The sequence below is a fragment of the Hyperolius riggenbachi genome, chromosome 9 (genome assembly GCF_040937935.1).
Source record: "Hyperolius riggenbachi isolate aHypRig1 chromosome 9, aHypRig1.pri, whole genome shotgun sequence".
Taxonomy (NCBI): domain Eukaryota; kingdom Metazoa; phylum Chordata; class Amphibia; order Anura; family Hyperoliidae; genus Hyperolius; species Hyperolius riggenbachi.
The window spans coordinates 299376380-299401628 of record NC_090654.1 but is presented as its reverse complement, the minus strand read 5'-3'; the positions used below and the strand labels follow the sequence as shown (position 1 = coordinate 299401628).

General features: G+C 47.6%; 1 protein-coding gene across 1 annotated transcript in view; it reads right to left on the bottom strand.

The window, feature by feature from the left end:
* HHIPL1 (HHIP like 1) overlaps nt 1–25249 on the bottom strand; it is a 112316-nt gene that overhangs the window by 51671 nt on the left and 35396 nt on the right. The window contains exons 5-7 of the mRNA XM_068254795.1: nt 19251–19377; nt 4882–5027; nt 581–662 (exon numbers count right to left, since the gene is read on the bottom strand). Of these exons, the coding sequence (XP_068110896.1) occupies nt 581–662; nt 4882–5027; nt 19251–19377 (355 nt within the window). The remainder of the gene's footprint in view (nt 1–580; nt 663–4881; nt 5028–19250; nt 19378–25249) is intronic.

The following is a 25249-nucleotide window of genomic DNA, read 5'->3' as shown; positions in this document are numbered from 1 at the left end:
TGCACACAAAGATGCTGTACACATTCAAAAGATCAGTATCTGCAAAAGATCTGTTCCTACAAAATGTATTCATAGTCTATGATATCTGCAGATCCTCATACACACCTTGTTTGTGTGCAGATACTGATCTTTTGAATGTGTACAGCATCTTTGTGTGCAGCATCTTGCAAAGAATTTTATCTGATGGGGAGTTCAGCTCAATAGAATAGACTGTGTAGAGTATAGGTCCGTACACACGCCGGACTGGAGGTGGTCCGTCGTCACCTCCCGCTGGGTGGGCGTTCCAGGGACAGTCCGGCGTGTGTACAGTCTGTCGGTGGACTGATACGGCTGTTCCTGTACATATACACACACACACACACACACACACAAGTCTCTGAAGGAGGTCATCCGCTACTTCAAGACTTGCCCGTGTCAACCTGCCACGTGACCAAATGTCACGGCCAGGTCTATAAACAGGGGAGGAGACAGGAACTGAAAATATATTTCAGTGACGTTGTGTGAAAACCTCTCATGAGAAAAATGCAAGAGAAAATGTTTTTGCATGTGGGCTTTTATGTCATAAATTGGTCATTTTTACCTTGAGGTGTCCACAATCTTGTACAGGACACCAGTGGGGGACGTGGCACTTGGTATTCCAGTTGACATGAAGTAGAGTTCCCCTTAATAAAAACAAAACACATAAGTGTAATTAGCAAGTACAGCAATTTGTAATTATCTACGCTGCTGTCTGCACAGGCAGACAGCTGTTTGACCATTTTTTAGGTCTAAGTGCTGCAGGTCTCTGGAAAAGAGACCTGTCTTCACACTGCAAGTTTCAGAGTTGCTCTGCTGGTGAGAAATTTGCATCCACTTGCATGCAAATTGCTTAGCTGCTCCCTTTGATGGCTTGCAGTATAAATACCTTTTGCTCCCAGAATTCCCTGCTGGTCATAGAGGTTTGTTCCTGCTAAACTCACCTGGAGTGTCAGCCATTGCTATCTTAGTGTAGTTAATTCTTGGGGAGTGCTCCTTGCATTCCTATTTAGTGCAGTCAGTTTGTGTATAATTTGTACTGCCTATTCTGTCATGTCTTGTCTGTGCGATTGCACTGTTGCCAGCGGTTGGCTATAGTGAATCATTCTGGCTTGAACTTAGATCGCATTTGCCCTAGCGTTAGAGGAGGTGGATCTTTCTAGTCCGTATCTTGAAGTATAACCTCGGCTGCGGTTGCTACTGGTTACTCCTGTCTTGTCGCCAGCGGCGGTCGACAGGAAATCGTTTTGTCTGTCTGGATCGCATCCGCTCTAGCGGTAGTGGCGGCGGTTCCTTCTGTACTCTGTCTGGGAGTGTAGGCCAGAGCTGCGGTTGCCACTGGCTACTCCTTCTGTCTGTCTTGTCTGATACGAACGCTTGCTGTAGGCTCGGTGAGGTAACCGTTTAGCAAGCGTTCGCGTTCTCTATTTCGCGTTTGTGTTGCATTGGTTAGTTAGGGTGGCACGCTTATCACTGGGTGCCTAACGCGCGGCGATCGTGTCTTAAACGCGTTCGCTGTTGCGAATGAGTGCGGTGTTCGCGTTTAGCATTTTCCTTGATATTCTGATCGTTGTTATTTGCTATGTCTTTCTTGCTACACTTGTGCTCTGTCTAATTCGGTCTTGTGTCACTATTTGGCAATCGCCACTCTTGCGATTGCGTTCCCACTTAGTTTCCGCTGTTGTGTGTTCACCGTCGCTGGGTGGCAACTAGATTGGTGGACACACATACATTCTGTCTCTGTACTCTCTCTCTTTAAGGGCTATCTTGCCCTGCATTGCTTCAACTCGTACAATTCCAATCTGGCATATGTGGCAGTGCAGAGGCTGTGTTCGTCTGCACTCCACAGCTCCATCTGCCGGTGGGAATTTCCCTCTACAGGTGCATAGCACCATAGCTGGGTTCTGTCAAATTATACGCTTGTGGAGGATTTCCGCAGTGTCAGCGCGCATCCAATTCCACAATCGTTACACAATTCACATCCAAGCTCTGTCAGCAGGCCATGTGGTGGGCAGACCAGTCTCCTGCAAACTATCAGAAGAGTCGGCCATGGCTCCAGACCTGAAGACACCAGACTGTTCCTGCAGCCCCTACTAATCATATTCAAGAGCACTTGGAGAGCTTTTTTTCAAACTAACTGCACCCTGGCATGGCTCCCTCCACGATATGGCTAGTTCATAAAGCATACATTCGGGGGATATGCAAAAAAAGCTAGGCAGGAGCAGATCGCCCTTATGTTAAAGGAGATCAAAGATTTAGAGGAACGCCACAAACAGTCACACTGTAAGAGAGTGCTAGACTCATTGACGAAAGCAAGACTACAAGAGCTCTACCTGTAACCAGTGGTGCTCGTCAGGCATCGCAAATTCAAATTTACCCGTTTGATTGCGTCCGTGTGTGACAGACTTTTATTTGTCACCATCTGTCACACGAGTTAGTTATTGACTACTAGTCTATACTACACTACTAGGGATTATAGTTAGTTGTTATTTACCTACGTACTAGTTTACCTAATTTGTACTGCCCTTTGCCAAGTAACTAACTCAGTAGTGAAGCAGAGCTAATAAACGCACAGGAGGGCAGCATCTGATCTCATCTGTGACTGCCTGTCATCTCTGCCTGACCATATTGATTGCGTCCGTGTGTGACAGACTTTGATTGTCACCATCCGTCACACGAGTTAGTTATCGACTACTAGTCTATACTACACTACTAGGGATTATAGTTAGTTGTAATTTACTTACGTACTAGTTTACCTAATTTGTACTGTTGTTAGTCTGTGCGTTTATTAGTTCTGCTTCAGTACTGAGTTAGTTACTTTACAGAGGGCAGCATCTGATCTCCTCTAGCAGAGGATGGTTTCGATCTATCAACCTCTGGGTTATGGGCCCAGCACACTTCCACTGCACCACTCTGCTGCCACACAGTGAATGCTTCATTGTAGGAAAAATTGGTGTTAATCTTTTTGGAGCAGATTTACTTCCTCCCTCCAAAAGACACACATATATCCCCATAAAATCATTTAGCAGCAACTGCGTGCACAGTCTCTGTGGTGCAATCGGTTAGTGCGTTCGGCTGTTAACCGAAAAGTTGGTGGTTCGAGTCCACCCAGTGACAGCCTTGCCTTTTGTGTTCAACAGTTGTCCGAAGAGAACCCCAGATAGCCATTTAGTAGCAACTGAGTGCACAATCTCTGTAGCACAATTGGTTAGCGCATTCGGCTGTTAACTGAAAGGTTGGTGGTTCATGCCCACCCAGCGACGGCCTTGCCTTTTGTGTTCAACAGTTGTCCGAAGAGAACCCCAGATAGCCATGTAGAATCATATCTCTCTCTCTCTCTGCCATCATGATGACAAATGGCCATCTCACCAGAGGGAATTCAGAGGCTCCGAGAACTGGAAGGAGAATGGCTGCCAGCGTCTGGATCCCAGGGAGGCAACTTGAACTTAAAGGGAACCTGAGATGAAAAGAAAAAAAAATTCAAACATACCTTGGGCTTCCTCCAGCCCCCTTCTGCCTGAACACTCCCTCTGCGCCATTCTCCACCTCCTGGATGTTCCATAAGGGCTCCCGGTATCTAAGACCAGTTGGGGCTTACAGCGCATGCGTGGCCAAGCTGTGCACGCCCGCCCAGCTGTGCTCCCGTCACTGGGAGCTTACTGCGCAGGCACAGAACTCTCCTGGCCGTGCAGGTAAGATGAGGACGTACTTTGGATGCACCGACTGGCCGAATATAGCGGGAGCCCTTATGCTGGGTCCACACCATACAATTTTTTTGGCTGATCAACCTGGCCGATCAATTATTTCCAGCATGTCCGATCTGAAGATCGCTTTTTTGAGCAATTTTCTGACCGATTTCTGTAGAAACAAATGGGAATCGGTCAGAAAATTGCTTAAACAAATCTATTGATCTTCAGATCGGACATGCTGGAAATAATCAATAGGCCAGGTCGATCTGCCAAAAAATTGTATGGTGTGGATCCATCATGACAGAAGATCCAGAAGGTAGAGGATGGCACAGAGGGAGCGATCAGGCCAAAGGGGGCTGGAGGAAGCCTCAGGTATGTTTGCATTTTTTCTTCTTTTCATTTCAGGTACACAAAGACCTCCCGGTGGCAAGTCAGGCTTGGGATTACCGTGGCAAAACTGTAATGTAACTATGAGGGTTAGTCTTGTACAGTTTGTTTCTGTAATGTATCATGTTTATTTTAAACTCAGTTGGATGTCAGCTATTGTTATTGAGATCTTGTATTGGTGCTGTTACAGATAGCTGTATGGGATACACTGATGAGTGGTCTGCAGCCTCGTTTACATATTCAAACAATGGCCCCAGATAAGACCAGGGCTATGTAGGTCTTGCTGGAATCTTCTGTAAAACAAAGGCTGTGATAAGACCAGGGAGATCTAGGCTTCTCTGGAAACTTCTGTTTGAGGACTATAATAGGGGAGGGCTAGCAGTGTTGGGCAGAATTGTGCTGGAGTTGTGACTGAACTGTCTGCTGTGAATTTGTCAATAGAGCTTTGGATTGCACTGTTGTGTGAGATGGAGTTCTTTCTACTGTTTGAGATGGAATAATTTCCTCAAACTATTGGTCTGCTCATGATGTATGAATACTCTTCTCGCCACAAATTACCGCCCCTGGCTTCTTCTCCCCCCCCCCTCCCCCCAGAGTCTGACTTGGGGTTACCACCAGGAAGGTTAAACACATTTCCGCATTTCAAATTACAGTGCAAAAAGTAAAACTTATCATTTACACCAAAACAACATACATACTTTCAGAATTTAATTACTTCAAATCTTTGAAGTAATTGAAAATTGATTGCCGAAAATTGATGTAGGTGGTGCCATATATATGCCCAAATTACCTGCTTCATCCTCCCCGAAGGAGATAATGTACTGGTAATAGTTATTAATCAGTCCAGGAAACATGCAGGTCTGTCCGACACCCATGCAGATCTCATTGTAGTGCCACTGGCCAGTGTCATAGTCCTCCTTCAGAGCCATGAGGCGGCTGCGAGAAACAAGAAATGGATGTTCAGCATACTGTGTTCTGGAACAGATCATCTCTAGTCTCTTGGACAACACAGACTGTGCCTTACTGATGAGTACATTGTCTCCAATGAGAAAAACTGCCCTCAATGACAAGTACATAAATCTCCCTTGCTTTCATCGCCGTCTTTCTGGGTTTGGGACATTTGCTGCATAAAATGAGACTCTACTGTCATTAAAACATGAAATAAGAATCACTAGGACACGTAATAGTACTGCCAGGGACGTAGCAATAGGGGTTGCATAGGTTGCAACCGCATCGGGGCCCTTGGGCCGGAGGGGCCCCGAAGGGCCCTTCCTCAACCACAGTATTAGCTCTCTATTGGTCCTGTGCTCATAATAATGACTTCTATAGATACTTTGAACAGTGGTAATCAGTAACAAGCTGCTCCCCATCCCCTTCTTGCACCTCTGACACTGTAGTTGCCATTGGCAGGGATTGCTATGTATAGAGTGCTTGGGGGTAATCAGTAACAAGCTGTTCCCCATCCCCTTCTTGCACCTCTGACACTGTAGTTGCCATTGGCAGGGATTGCTATGTATAGAGTGCTTGGGGGTAATCAGTAACAAGCTGTTCCCCATCCCCTTCTTGCACCTCTGACACTGTAGTTGCCATTGGCAGGGATTGCTATGTATAGAGTGCTTGGGGGGTAATCAGTAACAAGCTGCTCCCCATCCCCTTCTTGCACCTCTGACACTGTAGTTGCCATTGGCAGGGATTGCTATGTATAGAGTGCTTGGGGGGTAATCAGTAACAAGCTGCTCCCCATCCCCTTCTTGCACCTCTGACACTGTAGTTGCCATTGGCAGGGATTGCTATGTATAGAGTGCTTGGGGGTAATCAGTAACAAGCTGTTCCCCATCCCCTTCTTGCACCTCTGACACTGTAGTTGCCATTGGCAGGGATTGCTATGTATAGAGTGCTTGGGGGTAATCAGTAACAAGCTGTTCCCCATCCCCTTCTTGCACCTCTGACACTGTAGTTGCCATTGGCAGGGATTGCTATGTATAGAGTGCTTGGGGGGTAATCAGTAACAAGCTGCTCCCCATCCCCTTCTTGCACCTCTGACACTGTAGTTGCCATTGGCAGGGATTGCTATGTATAGAGTGCTTGGGGGTAATCAGTAACAAGCTGTTCCCCATCCCCTTCTTGCACCTCTGACACTGTAGTTGCCATTGGCAGGGATTGCTATGTATAGAGTGCTTGGGGGTAATCAGTAACAAGCTGCTCCCCATCCCCTTCTTGTACCTCTGACACTGTAGTTGCCATTGGCAGGGATTGCTATGTATACAGTGCTTGGGGGGTAATCAGTAACAAGCTGCTCCCCATCCCCTTCTTGTACCTCTGACACTGTAGTTGCCATTGGCAGGGATTGCTATGTATACAGTGCTTGGGGGGTAATCAGTAACAAGCTGCTCCCCATCCCCTTCTTGCACCTCTGACACTGTAGTTGCCATTGGCAGGGATTGCTATGTATAGAGTGCTTGGGGGTAATCAGTAACAAGCTGCTCCCCATCCCCTTCTTGTACCTCTGACACTGTAGTTGCCATTGGCAGGGATTGCTATGTATAGAGTGCTTGGGGGTAATCAGTAACAAGCTGCTCCCCATCCCCTTCTTGCCCCTCTGACACTGTAGTTGCCATTGGCAGGGATTGCTATGTATAGAGTGCTTGGGGGTAATCAGTAACAAGCTGTTCCCCATCCCCTTCTTGCTCCTCTGACACTGTAGTTGCCATTGGCAGGGATTGCTATGTATAGAGTGCTTGGGGGTAATCAGTAACAAGCTGCTCCCCATCCCCTTCTTGCACCTCTGACACTGTAGTTGCCATTGGCAGGGATTGCAATGTATAGAGTGCTTGGGGGTAATCAGTAACAAGCTGCTCCCCATCCCCTTCTTGCTCCTCTGACACTGTAGTTGCCATTGGCAGGGATTGCTATGTATACAGTGCTTGGGGGGTAATCAGTAACAAGCTGCTCCCCATCCCCTTCTTGTACCTCTGACACTGTAGCTGCCATTGGCAGGGATTGCTATGTATAGAGTGCTTGGGGGTAATCAGTAACAAGCTGTTCCCCATCCCCTTCTTGCACCTCTGACACTGTAGTTGCCATTGGCAGGGATTGCTATGTATAGAGTGCTTGGGGGTAATCAGTAACAAGCTGCTCCCCATCCCCTTCTTGCACCTCTGACACTGTAGTTGCCATTGGCAGGGATTGCTATGTATAGAGTGCTTGGGGGTAATCAGTAACAAGCTGTTCCCCATCCCCTTCTTGCACCTCTGACACTGTAGCTGCCATTGGCAGGGATTGCTATGTATAGAGTGCTTGGGGGTAATCTGTAACAAGCTGCTCCCCATCCCCTTCTTGCACCTCTGACACTGTAGTTGCCATTGGCAGGGATTGCTATGTATAGAGTGCTTGGGGGGTAATCAGTAACAAGCTGCTCCCCATCCCCTTCTTGCACCTCTGACACTGTAGTTGCCATTGGCAGGGATTGCTATGTATAGAGTGCTTGGGGGTAATCAGTAACAAGCTGTTCCCCATCCCCTTCTTGCACCTCTGACACTGTAGTTGCCATTGGCAGGGATTGCTATGTATAGAGTGCTTGGGGGGTAATCAGTAACAAGCTGCTCCCCATCCCCTTCTTGCACCTCTGACACTGTAGTTGCCATTGGCAGGGATTGCTATGTATAGAGTGCTTGGGGGTAATCAGTAACAAGCTGTTCCCCATCCCCTTCTTGCACCTCTGACACTGTAGTTGCCATTGGCAGGGATTGCTATGTATAGAGTGCTTGGGGGTAATCAGTAACAAGCTGTTCCCCATCCCCTTCTTGCACCTCTGACACTGTAGTTGCCATTGGCAGGGATTGCTATGTATAGAGTGCTTGGGGGTAATCAGTAACAAGCTGTTCCCCATCCTCTTCTTGCACCTCTGACACTGTAGTTGCCATTGGCAGGGATTGCTATGTATAGAGTGCTTGGGGGTAATCAGTAACAAGCTGCTCCCCATCCCCTTCTTGCACCTCTGACACTGTAGTTGCCATTGGCAGGGATTGCTATGTATAGAGTGCTTGGGGGTAATCAGTAACAAGCTGTTCCCCATCCCCTTCTTGCACCTCTGACACTGTAGTTGCCATTGGCAGGGATTGCTATGTATAGAGTGCTTGGGGGGTAATCAGTAACAAGCTGCTCCCCATCCCCTTCTTGCACCTCTGACACTGTAGTTGCCATTGGCAGGTTTTGGTGCGCCGTATCAATTGTTATGTATAGAGTGCTTGGGGGCCCCATTGTAAAACTCGCATCGGGGCCCACAGCTCCTTAGCTACCCCACTGAGTACTGTCTGAGTCATTTTGTAATTGTTATTAAAGGGAACTAAGCAGCTCCTGGCTTCAAATAGCTGCAGGGCTGCCATTGTTCAGAAGCACAACCCCTGCTATTTTACAACCAGCATTGTCCAGGCTAGGTGTGAAATTCTTCAACTGTAACTGATGTTTTCTGTTTGAAGTACAATGGGGGTTTGTTTGTGGTCAGTTAAATCTAATGAGGTGATTTCTTATCTGTGTTCCACCATCTCCTGCTCAGCGACCGCAGGTCCTTTACGGATGGACAAAGTGGCTATTTTAACCCTTAGATGTAAAAAAATGAGGTAAATTGAAAGTTTTTTTTTAATAAACCACATTTTTAGAATGCATTTTTAATTTGCTATAGAGCTGCACTGGGTGTTAAAAATGATGCTCGGTTCACTTTAAAGCATCCTTCCAGTTTAGTTTGCATCTCTACAATTCTATGCTGCTGTAACATACAAATCCAATGGGTTAGTGCTAGCTTTATCTTCTAGCTGCCCGGCTAGGCTGCTGTGATTTCTCACGGTTATTGCACCTTAGCACTACTGCACTTTACTAGGGATCAGTGAGATCCAAATATTTCCAAGTTCATGCATGGTTATGTAAAGGTTTATGCAAATATATGCAGTTCGAAGATGGACCAATCAATTTCAATCTGGGTGGGACCTGATTGGTCCATTTTCAGGCTGCATATATTTGTATAAAAATGTACATAAATATGCATGCAATCAGAAATATTTGCATGTCATTGATCATCCCTACACTTTACCAAGCACCCCCGATGAAGCCCTCATTCTTAAAGAAAACCTGAACTGAAAATTAAAAGTCAAAATAAGCATACACAAGTCATACTTACCTTCCATGTAGTCTACTCCTCAGTGTCTTTCTCCTCTCCCGCGTCCTGTTTGTTCACTGTGATCAAGGGAATTTTCCATCCGCCATTACCTATAACAGCTTTCTGGTCAGCACACAGTTAAACTGTAACATCGCCCACTTCAGCCATAGGGAAACATGGACATTACCTGTTACATCAGTTTTCCTCTCAGCTATAACTGACAGCAACTGATATTTTACTGACAGCAACTGATATATTTCAGATCTGACAAAATGTTGTCAGAACTGGAAGGGATCATTGTCAGAAGAAAATGGTGAGCTTCTGATAGGAACTGATGGCAAGGTAACTATGTAATGTTCATTTGAAGTTACCTCATGTGTTTATTTTAAATATTTTTACTCAGTACAAGTTCTCTTTAAGGTGATGAAACATGTTGGGTTTTTTATGGGGTGGTGATTTGTCTTAATTGAATGTGATTAGTTTGAGCTTGAGGAGAGAGAGACAAGTGCCCCTTAGTTGACAGGAAGGGCAAAGCTCTGTAACGAGGGAGCTTATCCCCCCCCCCCACCCCGATGGACATCTTACACCTAACGGCTAAACAGTAACCAGCACAACTGTCATCTACGTGTTTATTCATTATCTGCATCAGTGATTTACTTCAGCTAACATCTGGAGATATGCCTGAAGAAGGGGACTAGATCCCAGAAAGCTTGTGCTAACATCTGAAGATATGCCTGAAGAAGGGGACTAGATCCCAGAAAGCTTGTGCTAGCATCTGCAAATATGCCTGAAGAAGGGGACTAGATCCCAGAAAGCTTGTGCTAACATCTGGAAATATGCCTGAAGAAGGGGACTAGATCCCAGAAAGCTTGTGCTAACATCTGGAAATATGCCTGAAGAAGGGGACAAGATCCCAGAAAGCTTGTGCTAACATCTGGAAATATGCCTGAAGCTTGTGCTAACATCTGGAAATATGCCTGAAGAAGGGGACTAGATCCCAGAAAGCTTGTGCTAACATCTGGAAATATGCCTGAAGAAGGGGACAAGATCCCAGAAAGCTTGTGCTAACATCTGGAAATATGCCTGAAGAAGGGGACTAGATCCCAGAAAGCTTGTGCTAACATCTGGAAATATGCCTGAAGAAGGGGACTAGATCCCAGAAAGCTCGTGCTAACATCTGGAAATAAGCCTGAAGAAGGGGACAAGATCCCAGAAAGCTTGTGCTAACATCTGGGAATATGCCTGAAGAAGGGGACTAGATCCCAGAAAGCTTGTGCTAACATCTGAGAATATGCCTGAAGAAGAGGACTAGATCCCAGAAAGCTTGTGCTAACATCTGGAAATGTGCCTGAAGAAGGGGACAAGATCCCAGAAAGCTTGTGCTAACATCTGGAAATATGCCTGAAGAAGGGGACTAGATCCCAGAAAGCTTGTGCTAACATCTGGAAATATGCCTGAAGAAGGGGACTAGAGCCCAGAAAGCTTGTGCTAACATCTGGAAATATGCCTGAAGAAGGGGACTAGATCCCAGAAAGCTTGTGCTAACATCTGGAAATATGCCTAAAGAAGGGGACAAGATCCCAGAAAGCTTGTGCTAACATCTGGAAATATGCCTGAAGAAGGGGACTAGATCCCAGAAAGCTTGTGCTAACATCTGGAACTATGCCTGAAGAAGGGGACTAGATCCCAGAAAGCTTGTGCTAACATCTGGAAATAAGCCTGAAGAAGGGGACTAGATCCCAGAAAGCTTGTGCTAACATCTGGAAATATGCCTGAAGAAGGGGACTAGATCCCAGAAAGCTTGTGCTAACATCTGGAAATATGGCTGAAGAAGGGGACTAGATCCCAGAAAGCTTGTGCTAACATCTGGAAATATGCCTGAAGAAGGGGACAAGATCCCAGAAAGCTTGTGCTAACATCTGGAAATATGCCTGAAGAAGGGGACTAGATCCCAGAAAGTTTGCATCATTTGACTTTATTAGTTAGCCATTAAAAAGGTATTACTTTTACAAGACTTTTTTTCTACCTACATAAATTTGTTTGGCTAACACAGTACAGAAACTTTTTTTGCTAATAAGATTGCCAGGAAACCCAAATACCATTTGTTTGTGTGTGAATACTATTTAGTGCACAGACTGACAGCTTCTTCCTGCAACAGATCAGAAAACAATGACTTCCTGCACATGTACCAGGGGAAAAGAGGAGCCCAAATAGAACCCAAAAGAAGGGTGGATAACACAAGAGGAGCTCAGATAGAACACTCCTCCCAAAGGAGGGCCTGTAACACAAGGGAGAAAGAGGAGCCCAAATAGAAAACTCCTCCCAAAGGAGGGCGAGTAACACAAGAGGGAAAGAGGAGCCCAAATAGAACACTCCTCCCAAAGGAGGACGGGTAACACAAGAGGGAAAGCGGAACTGTAACGATCGGTGTAACACAGAGAGGATCTGATTATCGGTGATCTGCAGTATCACCGAGAATACAGATATATACCTGATTATTGATGATCTGCAGTATCACCGATAATCAGATATATCTCTAACCTCTGGACACCTGAGTAATATGAGTGTTTGGTGCAACAGTAATACTTTGAGGAGAGCACCCGGATAGAGGGTGCAAGGCAGTAGAGATACTGCCCAAAGAACAGGCTCCTTCCAAAAGCCTGAGGCTCCCCAAGGGGAGGAGTCAGGCTGAGAATGGGAAGGACCAGAGTGTGAGTGACACTAATGGTGGAGTGTCACTGACAGATCTGCGAACTATCTCTAAACAGAGGAGATAGTTCTCGAGGTCGGACAAGCCAGGTCGGCAACAGACAGACAGATTAGGTACAGAGGAAGGAGACAGACTCGGAATCCTAAGGCAAGCAAGGTTTGGCAACGGAGTAACTGATATAGCGAAGTACCAAATCAGAGATCAGAAGAGAGGTCAGGAAAGCAGACGGTCATAACAAATAATCAACAATGTCTAGTCTATAGGTGTGAGCTCCTTGATCATCAACACCCTGGAACTAGTCTGAAGTATAACAGGATGGTAAAGCTAATTCCTAGTCTTGGGTGTGAGCTCCGTAGTCATCAACACCCTGGAACTAGTCTAAGAATAACACAGATTCTGACAAACAGGTCTGAGTGCTACCACGTAGTGATCGCAACGGCAGACAACCAGAGAATGACAAGCACCCAGTATATATAGCAAGGCGCTCTCCAGCGCCTCCCCTAAGTGCTGGACCAATGGGAAGTGGTGGAATTGGCAGCTGAGCGGCCTGGTCAGCTGACTCCCTTCTGGCTGTCATAAAAGCTCTGCCTCTCAGCGCGCGCGTCCTGCTGAACCTGTGTGGACTATCAGTCCCAGCCACACCAGATATGTGTTGCAAAGCACTCGCCACGCTGGACGCGGCTTCTCTGCGTTCGGCCATACTACTGGATGTAGGCCTACGCGTGCAGACCGCCGCGTAGGACGCAGAATCAGCCGCCTTGTTCTGAGTATACGCTTTCTATATACGCTTTATATGCGTTCTCACAGGAACCCAAATAGAACACTCCTCCCAAAGGAGGGCGGGTTACACAAGAGGGAAAGAGGAGCCCAAATAGAACACTCCTCCCAAAGGAGGGCGGGTAACACAAGAGGGAAAGAGGAGCCCAAATAGAATAATCCTCCCAAAGGAGGGCGGGTAACACAAGAGGGAAAGAGGAGCCCAAATAGAGCACTCCTCCCAAACGAGGGCGGGTAACACAAGAGGGAAAGAGGAGCCCAAATAGAACACTCCTCCCAAAGGAGGGCGAGTAACACAAGGGGGAAAGTGGAACCCAAATAGAGCACTCCTCCCAAAGGAGGGCGGGTAACACAAGAGGGAAAGAGGAGCCCAAATAGAACACTCCTCCCAAAGGAGGGCGGGTAACACAAGAGGGAAAGAGGAGCCCAAATAGAATAATCCTCCCAAAGGAGGGCGGGTAACACAAGAGGGAAAGAGGAGCCCAAATAGAGCACTCCTCCCAAAGGAGGGCGGGTAACACAAGAGGGAAAGGGGAACCCAAATAGAACACTCCTCCCAAAGGAGGGCGAGTAACACAAGAGGGAAAGTGGAACCCAAATAGAACACTCCTCCCAAAGGAGGGCGGGTAACACAAGGGGGAAAGAGGAGCCCAAATAGAACACTCCTCCCAAAGGAGGGCGAGTAACACAAGAGGGAAAGAGGAGCCCAAATAGAACACTCCTCCCAAAGGAGGGCGAGTAACACAAGGGGGAAAGAGGAGCCCAAATAGAATAATCCTCCCAAAGGAGGGCGGGTAACACAAGAGGGAAAGAGGAGCCCAAATAGAGCACTCCTCCCAAAGGAGGGCGGGTAACACAAGAGGGAAAGGGGAACCCAAATAGAACACTCCTCCCAAAGGAGGGCGAGTAACACAAGAGGGAAAGTGGAACCCAAATAGAGCACTCCTCCCAAAGGAGGGCGGGTAACACAAGAGGGAAAGGGGAACCCAAATAGAACACTCCTCCCAAAGGAGTGCGAGTAACACAAAGGGGAAAGAGGAGCCCAAATAGAGCACTCCTCCCAAAGGAGGGCGGGTAACAAGAGGGAAAGGGGAACCCAAATAGAACACTCCTCCCAAAGGAGGGCGGGTAACACAAGAGGGAAAGTGGAACCCAAATAGAACACTCCTCCCAAAGGAGGGCGAGTAACACAAAGGGGAAAGAGGAGCCCAAATAGAGCACTCCTCCCAAAGGAGGGCGGGTAACAAGAGGGAAAGAGGAGCCCAAATAGAACACTCCTCCCAAAGGAGGGCAGGTAACACAAGGGGGAAAGAGGGGCTTAAATAGAGAACTCCTCCCAAAGGAGGGCGAGTAACACAAAGGGGAAAGAGGAGCCCAAATAGAGCACTCCTCCCAAAGGAGGGCGGGTAACACAAGAGGGAAAGTGGAACCCAAATAGAACACTCCTCCCAAAGGAGGGCAGGTAACACAAGGGGGAAAGAGGGGCTTAAATAGAGAACTCCTCCCAAAGGAGGGCGGGTAACACAAGAGGGAAAGAGGAGCCCAAATAGAGCACTGCTCCCAAAGGAGGGCGGGTAACACAAGAGGGAAAGAGGAGCCCAAATATTGATAAAACTGTGTTAAAAACAGCTAAGATAGAAAAAAAAAACCTTGATGACAACACATTTGTACATGAAATAAAGGAATGTTATTAAGCACTAGGCAACGTTCCCTAATGCTTAATACATTTTGTTAATTTCATATATGACTGTCGTCATTGAGGTAAGCCACCTCACTTTTTTTATTTTAGCTGTGTTTAACAGTTTTATCAATATTTGGGCACCTCTTTCCCCTTTGTGTTACCCGCCTTCCTGTGTGTTACCCGCCCTCCTTTGTGATAACGGCCATCCTTTGTGTTACCCGCCATCCTTTGTGATACCTGCCCTGCTTTGTGATACCCGCCCTGCTTTGTGATACCCGCCCTCCTTTGTGATACCCGCCCTCCTTTGTGATACCCGCCCTGCTTTGTGATACCCGCCCTGCTTTGTGATACCCGCCCTCCTTTGTGATACCCGCCCTCCTTTGTGATACCCGCCCTCCTTTGTGATACCCGCCCTCCTTTGTGATACCCGCCCTGCTTTGTGATACCCGCCCTCCTTTGTGATACCCGCCCTGCTTTGTGATACCCGCCCTGCTTTGTGATCCCCGCCCTGCTTTGTGATCCCCGCCCTGCTTTGTGATCCCCGCCCTGCTTTGTTATCCCCGCCATCCTTTGTGATACCTGCCCTCCTTTGTGATACCCGCCCTGCTTTGTGATACCCGCCCTCCTTTGTGATCCCCGCCCTGCTTTGTGATACCTGCCCTGCTTTGTGATACCCGCCCTGCTTTGTGATACCCGCCCTCCTTTGTGTTACCCACTCTCCTTTGGATAGGTGTATCCTCACCCATATAACCAAACTGGAGTTCCTTGCCAAGAGTGCGACCGCATCCAGTGCATCTGGACACCCGCATGGAGTCAGGGTTGTTGATCATCTCCTGCTGTCAGTGGTTGGTTGCCCATCTGCATCCTCGGTTTGTGAGGAGCACCACCCTCTACCACACAACTGACTCTCTGCCATTACTTATTACACTATTGCGGCTCCTGTAGTCTCTGTGCTTATTTGATTACCGTACACTCCTGAACATGTGGGGTGATCAGGTGACCGCTTCACTTTCTGACATGCCCATCCATCCATCCAAATAAAGTGTGAATGCTGAACCAATGTTTGTTAAAATGTGTGTAATATATGACCAAACTAAGACGCCAGATGTTTGTCCAACAAAGATGGAATTTCATTTTCAGTGCAGTCTGGTAATGAAAGGAACATTTCTTTTAATACCAAAGCCTGGTACACACATCCAGATTTGATTGCCAAATTGCTGGCCAATTTTACTACCTCCACTGTATGAGGCCATCAGATGTGTAATACTATGCCCAGGCTGTGTAGGTGAGCTCTTATACTACAGGGGAGTGGTCAGATTAGCCAATAAAAGGCTTTAGTTAGCCACCAACTTACTGAGTACACAGACCCCTTTATTTCTCGGATTCAGGGCTTCCACCCCACCCTGTCCAGCCATATTCATAAACCAGCAATGTCAGGAAAAGGTAGAATAAAAGTCCAAGCCAGAAAGGTCAAAAACTTTATTCATTGGGAGCCATCATTACTGGTTCTGTGTTAGGAAAACCTTTCATACTTAGGCTGTGTATGGTAAATTGGCCACAAGAGGGCAATGTGCAGTTTGTCAACATAAGGGATGGTCAATGCGATGCAATGAATTCAGAGTTGCTGCAGGGTTATGCAAATTATGCATCTTGAAAATGGACCAATTCCACCCTTTTATCAACTCATTGTAAGCTGGCAAGGGCAGGGCTCTCTCCCCTTTTGTGTCTTGGAATTCATTATACATTTTATTCATCATGTTACTTTTGTCACTGTTATTACCAATTCTGTATTTTGTATCCATTCCGTATTTTGCATATTGGGGTACAACATTTGTCTGCATTATAATGTACCTCATGTTCGTTTTCTACTTTGTACAGCGCCATAGAATATGTTTGTCCTTTATAAATCAATCATAATAATAACAACTCTAAATTGTTTTCCTCTCATTGACCATCCCTATTCGGTGCTGTGTCGGTTTTATTGCTGTACTCTATTGTAGTTGCTTTAGTTGCTATCTCATCTGTGTCCCATGATCTTGCTGTGCTGATGTTATCCTATGGGGATACAAAACTAAGGGTGCATACACAATTTTAATTGGCTAATCACTGACCAATTTTACTACCAATTTCCGCATTCCGATGCGGATTTCCACCGGAAATCGCAGAAATTTCCCCCGACTAACATCGATTTTCTCAAAAACTATAAGGCAGGGGTCTCAAACTCGTGGCCCGCGGGCCATTTGCGGCCCTCGATACAATATTTTGTGGCCCTCGCTGGCAAAAGCTTCCTTATAGTTTGCTTCAGTGCTCCCAAGTAATCCGCCGCATCCCCACCGCTAAACGAGCAGCTTCAGCTCTGCCCCTCCTGACGTCAATCGCGGCACAGATCGCCACCTCTCCCCACCCCTCTCTGTGAAGGAAGAGTGAGAGGGACGGGCAGAGGCAGCGATGCGCCGCGATTGTTAAATTCCTTATGCGGCCCAGCCTCTTCCTGACTTTGCCTCTTGCGGCCCCCAGGTAAATTGAGTTTGAGACCCCTGCTAAGGTCTTTTTGAAAACTTTTTTTTTGCATCTTGTTCACAAGATTCTGTTTAATAAACCCTGAAATTTTCTAGGACTTATGGGGGCTTAGCAGTTAACCGCTAAAGTCGGCGGATTTTTACTGTAATGTAAAATGCAGAAAATCTGCATTATCCGATATGTGGTAATTTTAAGCCAATCAGAAGACGCAGAATGAATAAGCCAATCAGAGAATGCGGAAATTTCCACCTAAATCCCCATTCTCTGATTGGTTTATTCATTCTGAGTCTTCTGATTGTCATAAAATTACCGCATATCGGATAATGCAGATTTACTGCATTTTACATAACAGTAAAAATCCACCGACTTTAGCGGTTAATTGCTAAGCCCCCGTAAGTCCTAGAAATTTTCAGGGTTTATTAAACAGAATCTTGTGAACAAGATGCAAAAAAAAAAAAAGTTTTCAAAAAGGCCGTGTTAAAGTCGGCGGAAATCTCCGCGATTTCCAGCGGAAATCCGCCTACCGCACTTGTATTACCGATTTCCGCATTCCGAAGCGGAAATGCAATTTCCGATCGGAATTTCGGAAATTGTATTTCCGCAGAATCCGAATGAGCATCCCTAGTCTTGGGGGAAACAGCTGAGCCCGATCAGTTTCGTGCTGTTGTGCAGGGGCAGTAGCATGGATCCACTCGGGCTTTCGGGGAAACAGCTGGGCCCGATCAGTTTCGTGCTGCTGTGCAGGGGCAGTAGCATGGACCCACTCGGGCTTTCGGGGAAACAGCTGAGCCGATCAGTTTCGTGCTGCTGTGCAGGGGCAGTAGCATGGACCCACTCGGGCTTTTGGGGAAAGAGCTGGGCCCGATCAGTTTCGTGCTGCTGTGCAGGGGCAGTAGCATGGACCCACTCGGGCTTTCGGGGAAACAGCTGAGCCGATCAGTTTCGTGTTGTTGTGCAGGGGCAGTAGCATGGACCCACTCGGGCTTTCGGGGAAACCGCTGAGCCCGATCAGTTTCGTGCTGCTGTGCAGGGGCAGTAGCATGGACCCACTCAGGCTTTCGGGGAAATAGCTGGGCCGGATCAGTTTCGTGCTGCTGTGCAGGGGCAGTAGCATGGACCCACTCGGGCTTTCGGGGAAACAGCTGGGCCCGATCAGTTTCGTGCTGCTGTGCAGGGGCAGTAGCAAGGACCCACTCTGGCTTTTGGGGAAAGAGCTGAGCCCGATCAGTTTCGTGTTGTTGTGCAGGGGCAGTAGCATGGACCCACTCGGGCTTTTGGGGAAATAGCTGGGCCCGATCAGTTTCGTGTTGTTGTGCAGGGGCAGTAGCATGGACCCACTCGGGCTTTCGGGGAAATAGCTGGGCCGGATCAGTTTCGTGCTGTTGTGCAGGGGCAGTAGCATGGACCCACTCGGGCTTTCGGGGAAATAGCTGAGCCCGATCAGTTTCGTGCTGCTGTGCAGGGGCAGTAGCATGGATCTACTCGGGCTTTCGGGGAAATAGCTGAGCCCGATCAGTTTCGTGCTGCTGTGCAGGGGCAGTGGCATGGACCCACTCGGGCTTTCTGGGAAATAGCTGGACCGGATCAGTTTCGTGCTGCTGTGCAGGGGCAGTAGCATGGACCCACTCGGGCTTTCGGGGAAACAGCTGGGCCCGATCAGTTTCGTGCTGCTGTGCAGGGGCAGTAGCAAGGACCCACTCGGGCTTTCTGGGAAACAGCTGAGCCGATCAGTTTCGTGCTGCTGTGCAGGGGCAGTAGCATGGACCCACTCGGGCTTTTGGAGAAATAGCTGGGCCCGATCAGTTTCGTGTTGTTGTGCAGGGGCAGTAGCATGGACCCACTCGGGGTTTCGGGGAAACAGCTGAGCCAGATCAGTTTCGTGCTGCTGTGCAGGGGCAGTAGCATGGACCCACTCGGGCTTTCGGGGAAACAGCTGAGCCCGATCAGTTTCGTGACCTTTTTAACCTGTCTACAGAAAGCGACTTTTAGCTGAGAGTGGGGTCGGGCCTAATCTCCCCACCTGCTATTACAGTGGTTGCCTTGGCGGCAACCCATGTATGAGTACAAAATCTTACTGATTAAATTTGTTCTTCAAATTTTTATCAGAGGTTTTTAATCTCTCCTTTTGTTTCTTTACAAGTGGTCCGTGCCACAGCACACATAGATTTACACCAGATGGGGCACAGCAGGGTCAAGGAGTCTGTCAGTACTGTAACAATCACAAACAAAAGCTATGTGTGGAATTGTCTTTCCCAAAAGGAGCTTGCCTATAACTGGTTTACAATGGTGTTGAAGAGTTCAGGTACACTTTAGACATACCCACTCATGAAGTCCCCAAATATATAAAGGCCATTTAGATTTGGATACTCGCAGCCTCTGTACACATATCCACCAGTGACCGACTTCCCCAGCTTGTGAGGGTAGGCAAAGATCGGGAGGACATCCTCTGTGAGAAGAAAGTACTCGTTTACCAAATGTGGATAAATCATTTGTAACAGGCAGGGTATCATAACATATGGATTTCAGATCTTAATAAACATTATCTCTGATTTACCAGTCCAAACGTGATGCACGCTGCAACCCCTCTCCTGCACAGTGACATACAGGGGGACAGCCACATTATTATATACTAGGGACCTAAGCCCATTCAAAAACGGGCTCTAGGTCTGTCACCACTTCGCGTGCACCCGCCTGGCCGAGCCGCCCCCTTGTCCATCCTGCGTCCTCTCCCAACGGCTGCCAGTGCAGGACAGGCGCAGTAGCGCCAAAACACTGACACAGGGATGGGATGCAGGGACACTTGCCTTTTATTAGGTAGGATCCTTAGAGTTAGTGGTTCCCCCTGTATACTGTAAACTTGCTACAGTCAGTCGTTGGCTGACTCAGGTTCAAATTCAGAAAAGGGATGGAGCCAAAAACTGCCAATCAGATTTCTTTGATTGATGAACTGCTTCCATTCTCACATTATTGATGACAAGGACCCCAAAGCTCACAAGCCTGGTCACTGAGTTACTGTGCGTAAAGGTTAGAAAAAGTCGTTGGAGCCAATAATAACCAAATACATAGCGGGGCAACGCTGGGCCTTCAGTAGAATATTATATATATAATTTCCACTAGTGGGGATTCGCAGTTTGGATAGGGAATCACTGTCTATTGAAATCAGCTGGCTGCTTCCGAATTCGCAATAGAGAAATTCAGATGGATGCTCACATGAACACACGAGCCGGAGTCCATCTCTGAGATGCACACCAAAGCAAGTGGACACTGGGCATTATCATGGATTAAAAAACACAAATCGTACTCTATTTATCAAGCTCTCATAAAATAAAATTTAAAAAAAAAAAAAAAAAAAAAAAAAAAACACACACTGAGCAGTTTCCTTTACAGTGGTTTGCAAAAGTATTCGCCCCCCCTTGAGGTTCTCCACGTTTTGTCATATTCCTGCCACAAACATGAATCAATTTTATTGGAATTCCATGTGAAAGACCAATACAAAGTGGTGTACACGTGAGAAGTGGAACGAAAATCATACATCATTCCAAACATTTTTTACAAATAAATAACTGCAAAGTGGGGTGTGCGTAATTATTCAGCCCTCTTTGGTCTGAGTGCAGTCAGTTGCCTATAGACATTGCCTGATGACTAAATAGAGTGCACCTATGTGTAATTTAATGTCAGTACAAATACAGCTGCTCTGTGACGGCCTCAGAGGTTGTCTAAGAGAATATTGGGAGCAACACCACCATGAAGTCCAAAGAACACACCAGACAGGTCACTCAGGGATAACGTTATTGAGAAATGTAAAGCAGGCTTAGGCTACAAAAAGATTTCCAAACCCTTGAACATCCCACAGAGCACTGTTCAATCGATCATTCAGAAATGGAAGGAGCATGACACAACTGTAAACCTACCAAGACAAGGTCATCCACCTAAACTCACAGACCGCTGATCAGAAACGCAGTTAAGAGGCCCATGATGACTCTGGACGAGCTGCAGAGATCTACAGCTCTGTCCATAGGACAACTATTAGTCATGCACTGTACAAAGTTGGCCTTTATGGAAGAGTGGCAAGAAGAAAGCCATTGTTAACAGAAAAGCATAAGAAGTCCCATTTGCAGTTGGCCACAAGCCATGTGGGGGACACAGCAAACATGTGGAAGAAGGTGCTCTGGTCAGATGAGATCAAAATTTAACTTTTTGGCCAAAACGCAAAAAACGCTATGTGTGGCTGAAAACTAACACTGCACATCACTCTAAACACACCATCCCCACTGTCAAATATGGTGGTGGCAGCATCATGCTCTGGGGGTGCGTCTCTTCAGCAGGGACAGGGAAGATGGTCAGAGTTGATGGGAAGATGGATGGAGCTAAATACAGGGCAATCTTGGAAGAAAACCTCTTGGAGTCTGCAAAAGACTTGAGACTGGGGCGGAGGTTTACCTTCCAGCAGGACAACGACCCTAAACATAAAGCCAGGACAACAATGGAATGGTTTAACACAAAACATATCCATGTGTTAGAATGGCCCAGGGATGAGCAGAAACTACGCCAGTGCGAATTTACGCATCGTAGTTCGCATCTACGCATCTCTGTTCATAGGTGAAGTTTCAAAACTACGCTTACGAATTTACACGTAGCAAAGTACCGCTACGCATAGCTTACACCCACTATGTGTAGTTAACATGTGTATTGCGTAGTGAACTACGACTGCGTTACTCGCGTCTAATTTTCCGTGTGCGATTGTATGCTTACAAATTTACGCATTGGAAAGGGGAATGTACGCATGGAAGAGTTCCCGGTATAAGCATTTGAAGAGAAATTAATGCGTAAAATTTTCTGCATATGGGCATAAGAATCTGCATACACTACGCTTCGCTCTAAGCGTAATTGCGTATTTTAGCGTGTAGTCTACGAAATGCATAAGAAGCGAATATTTGATTTCAAAGCCGTAGTTTGGCGAAGCGTAATTGCGTAAAACTACAAGTAGTTCCAGCGTAGCGAAGTTGGCTGACTACGACCATCCCTGGGATGGCCCAGTCAAAGTCCAGATCTAAATCCAATCGAGAATCTGTGGCAAGATCTGAAAATTGCTCTTCACAAACGCTGTCCATCTAATCTGACTGAGCTGGAGCGGTTTTGCAAAGAAGAATAGGCAAGCATTTCAGTCTCTAGATGTGCAAAACTGGTAAAGACATACCCTTAAAGACTGGCAGCTGTAATTGCAGCAAAAGGTGGTTCTACAAAGTATTGACTCAGGGGGCCGAATAATTACGCACACCCCACTTTGCAGTTATTTTTTTTTAAAGGTTTGGAATCATGTATGATTTTCGTTCCACTTCTCACGTGTACACCACTTTGTATTGGTCTTTCATGTGGAATTCCAATAAAATTGATTCATGTTTGTGGCAGTAATGTGACAAAATGTGCAAAACTTCAAGGGGGCCGAATACTTTTGCAAACCACTGTAAATATATAAAATGAATTTCACTGGCCATGGGATGGGGGGAGGTGACAAGCATTAATTACCTATGCCCCTCCCCCCCTCCGGCTCTTGATCCCCTGATGCATTTCAAAGTGCCCATGGCAATACCCCCGACGGCCACAACAGAGCATGCCAGGAAGTGAGGTCACAGGAAATGAAGACTACCTTTAGACTGTAAGCCTTTGGCAGGGCCCTCCCTCCTTGTGCATCCTACCTGATGGTGCATCCTGCTCATAGAATAGCGTGAACTTGTATTATTGTGAATACTACTCCAGTGTACGATCTGGCATTGTGCATTTAAAGCTACATACACACATTAGATAACTATCAGTCTGAGCCCTATTAAAAATGACCGATTAACGAGCTTTCTACCAATTTTCGGTGAGCAACTGACCCTAACGACCACAAACTACTGATATCGGGAGTCGGTCATGATCCATGCAGTTGGATTTTTTTTAACCAATGATCATTCATCAAAGGGAGAGTATACAGTTAATCAACGTATAATGATCTTGTTCTGTAGAGTACACAAGCCACAGTCAATCGTTCATAATCGCTCATGCTTGTACAGATATCGATCTTTCAGTCAAATTACACTTTAGACGTCACTTCCACATTATTATATACTATTTAAAAGGCCCACCCCATTGACAAAGGGGCATTAGGCCTTGGCTGCTATGCCAGACAACCCCCCTCCCCCTCCCGGTATTGCACTCACGACACGCCCCGCATAGCATACGTCAGCCTTTCCTCCTCCTTATGTATACAGGTCAGTCATTTGTTAATCTTTGCCAATTGATCGTTGGCCAACTTTCATTTGGACAGATTTTCGTCTGAGGTGTGTATGTACCTTTACTGCTTATTATCTGTATTGTGTTGTCTGTCATCTCTATGTTCATTGTCCAGCACTGCGTAATATGTTGTCACTTAATAAATCGAATAAATATTAATAATACGTGGGGTGCATGTAGCCCCAGCCAGTACCCCCCTCCCCCCTCTCATATGGCTTCATGCTGCTGGTACACGGTACTCCTGTTACTGTAACTCCAGCGGCGCTCATGTGCTGGGTCATGCTGGTACTACAGTAACCGGACTGGTAATGAAGAAGTACAGAGGCCACAAGGAACGGAGGACCCGGAGCTGTATAGCAGCAGAGAGCCACAGTGTAATGCTATATCCACAGCTGCAGGAGAAGAGGAGCGAGGGGGAGAGGAGCACGTCTATCAGCAGGACCGGAGCAAGGGGGGGGGGAGCAGGGGAAGAGGAACTGGTCTATCAGCAGGACAGGAGCAAGGGTGGGGGCAAGAGGAGCTTGTCTATCAGCAGGACAGGTGCAAGGGGGAGTGGAGGGGGAGGGACTCACCTATCAGCAGGGGGAGAGGAGTGGGGGAGGGGGTAGAGGAGATCGTCTGTCAGCAGGACCGGCGGGGGGGAGAGGAGCACGTCTATCAGCAGGACTAGAGCAAGGGGGGGGGGAGGAGCTTGTCTATCAGCAGGACAGGAGCAAGGGGGAGTGGGGGGGGGGGAAGAGGAGCTCGTCTATCAGCAGGGGCAGAGGAGCTAGTCTATGAGCAGGACCGGAGCAAGGGGGGGGGGGGGGGAAGGAGCAGGGGAAGAGGAACTGGTCTATCAGCAGGACAGGAGCAGGGGGAGAGGAGCAAGGGGGGGGGGTTAGAGGAGCTTGTCTATTAGCAGGACAGGAGCAAGGGGGAGTGGGGGGGGGAGCTCGTCTATCAGCAGGGGGAGAGGAGATCGTCTGTCAGCAGGACCGGCGGGGGGGGGGGGGGGGGAAGAGGAGCACGTCTATCAGCAGAACTAGAGCAGGGGGGGGGGGAGTAGCGGGGGGGGGGGGGGAAGAGGAGATCGTCTATCAGCAGGGGGAGAGGAGATAGTCTGTCAGCAGGACCGGAGCAAGGGGGAGTGGGGGGGGGGGGGGAAGAGGAGCACGTCTATCAGCAGGACTAGAGCAAGGGGGGAGGAGCTTGTCTATCAGCAGGACTAGAGCAAGGGGGAGTGGGGTGGGAGAGGAGCATGTCTATCGGCAGGACTAGAGCAAGGGGGGGGGGGGGGGAGCACGTCTATCAGCAGGGGGAGAGGAGCTCATCTATCAGCAGGACAGGAGCAGGGGGAGAGGAGCAAAGGGGTGGGTTAAGAGGAGCTCATCTATCGGCAGTACTGGAGCAAGGGGGAGAGAAGCGAGGGTAGAACGCATCTATCAGCAGGACCGGAGGGGGGGGGGGGGGAGAGGAACATGTCTATCAGCAGCACTGTAGTGTAGTATAAGGTTTAGGTTAGGGTTAAATCATAAGCAAACAGAGAGAACAGGGGGAGGGCCTTTACTGCCATAATTTGCATTGCTGCAACCTCTCCCCTCTCCCAGCCTGATCAGTGACCAGAAATATCTGCTATGCTGAATGACATCTACTAGTCAAAGTTACAGCTGTGATCAGGCCGTACACCAAACCTGTATCATACACAACATAAAACCAATATTTATAAAACTTCGACCCTTCACACCCGGGTAGACGCTACTTCAAGCCCCTACCATTGGGGCGCTGTTTCAGATCCATCCCCTCCAAAACCACCAGGTGCATGAACACCTTCTTCCCCCAAGCAGTTCTCCTGTTGAACTCACTGAACTCAAGACACCCCCCCCCCTTCCCCCGGTCTACACCACTGAGACACTCTAGCCCTCAGGGCAACCCTTCCTCACAGCCGTAAACTCTGACCGTCCCAAGACTCAAACTTGAGTTGCTTTACACGTTGACCTTGCATGTTTTGCTTTGCTTGCTTATGTCTGCCCTGTGTTGTTATTTGTTCCTGAACTGCCATTTGC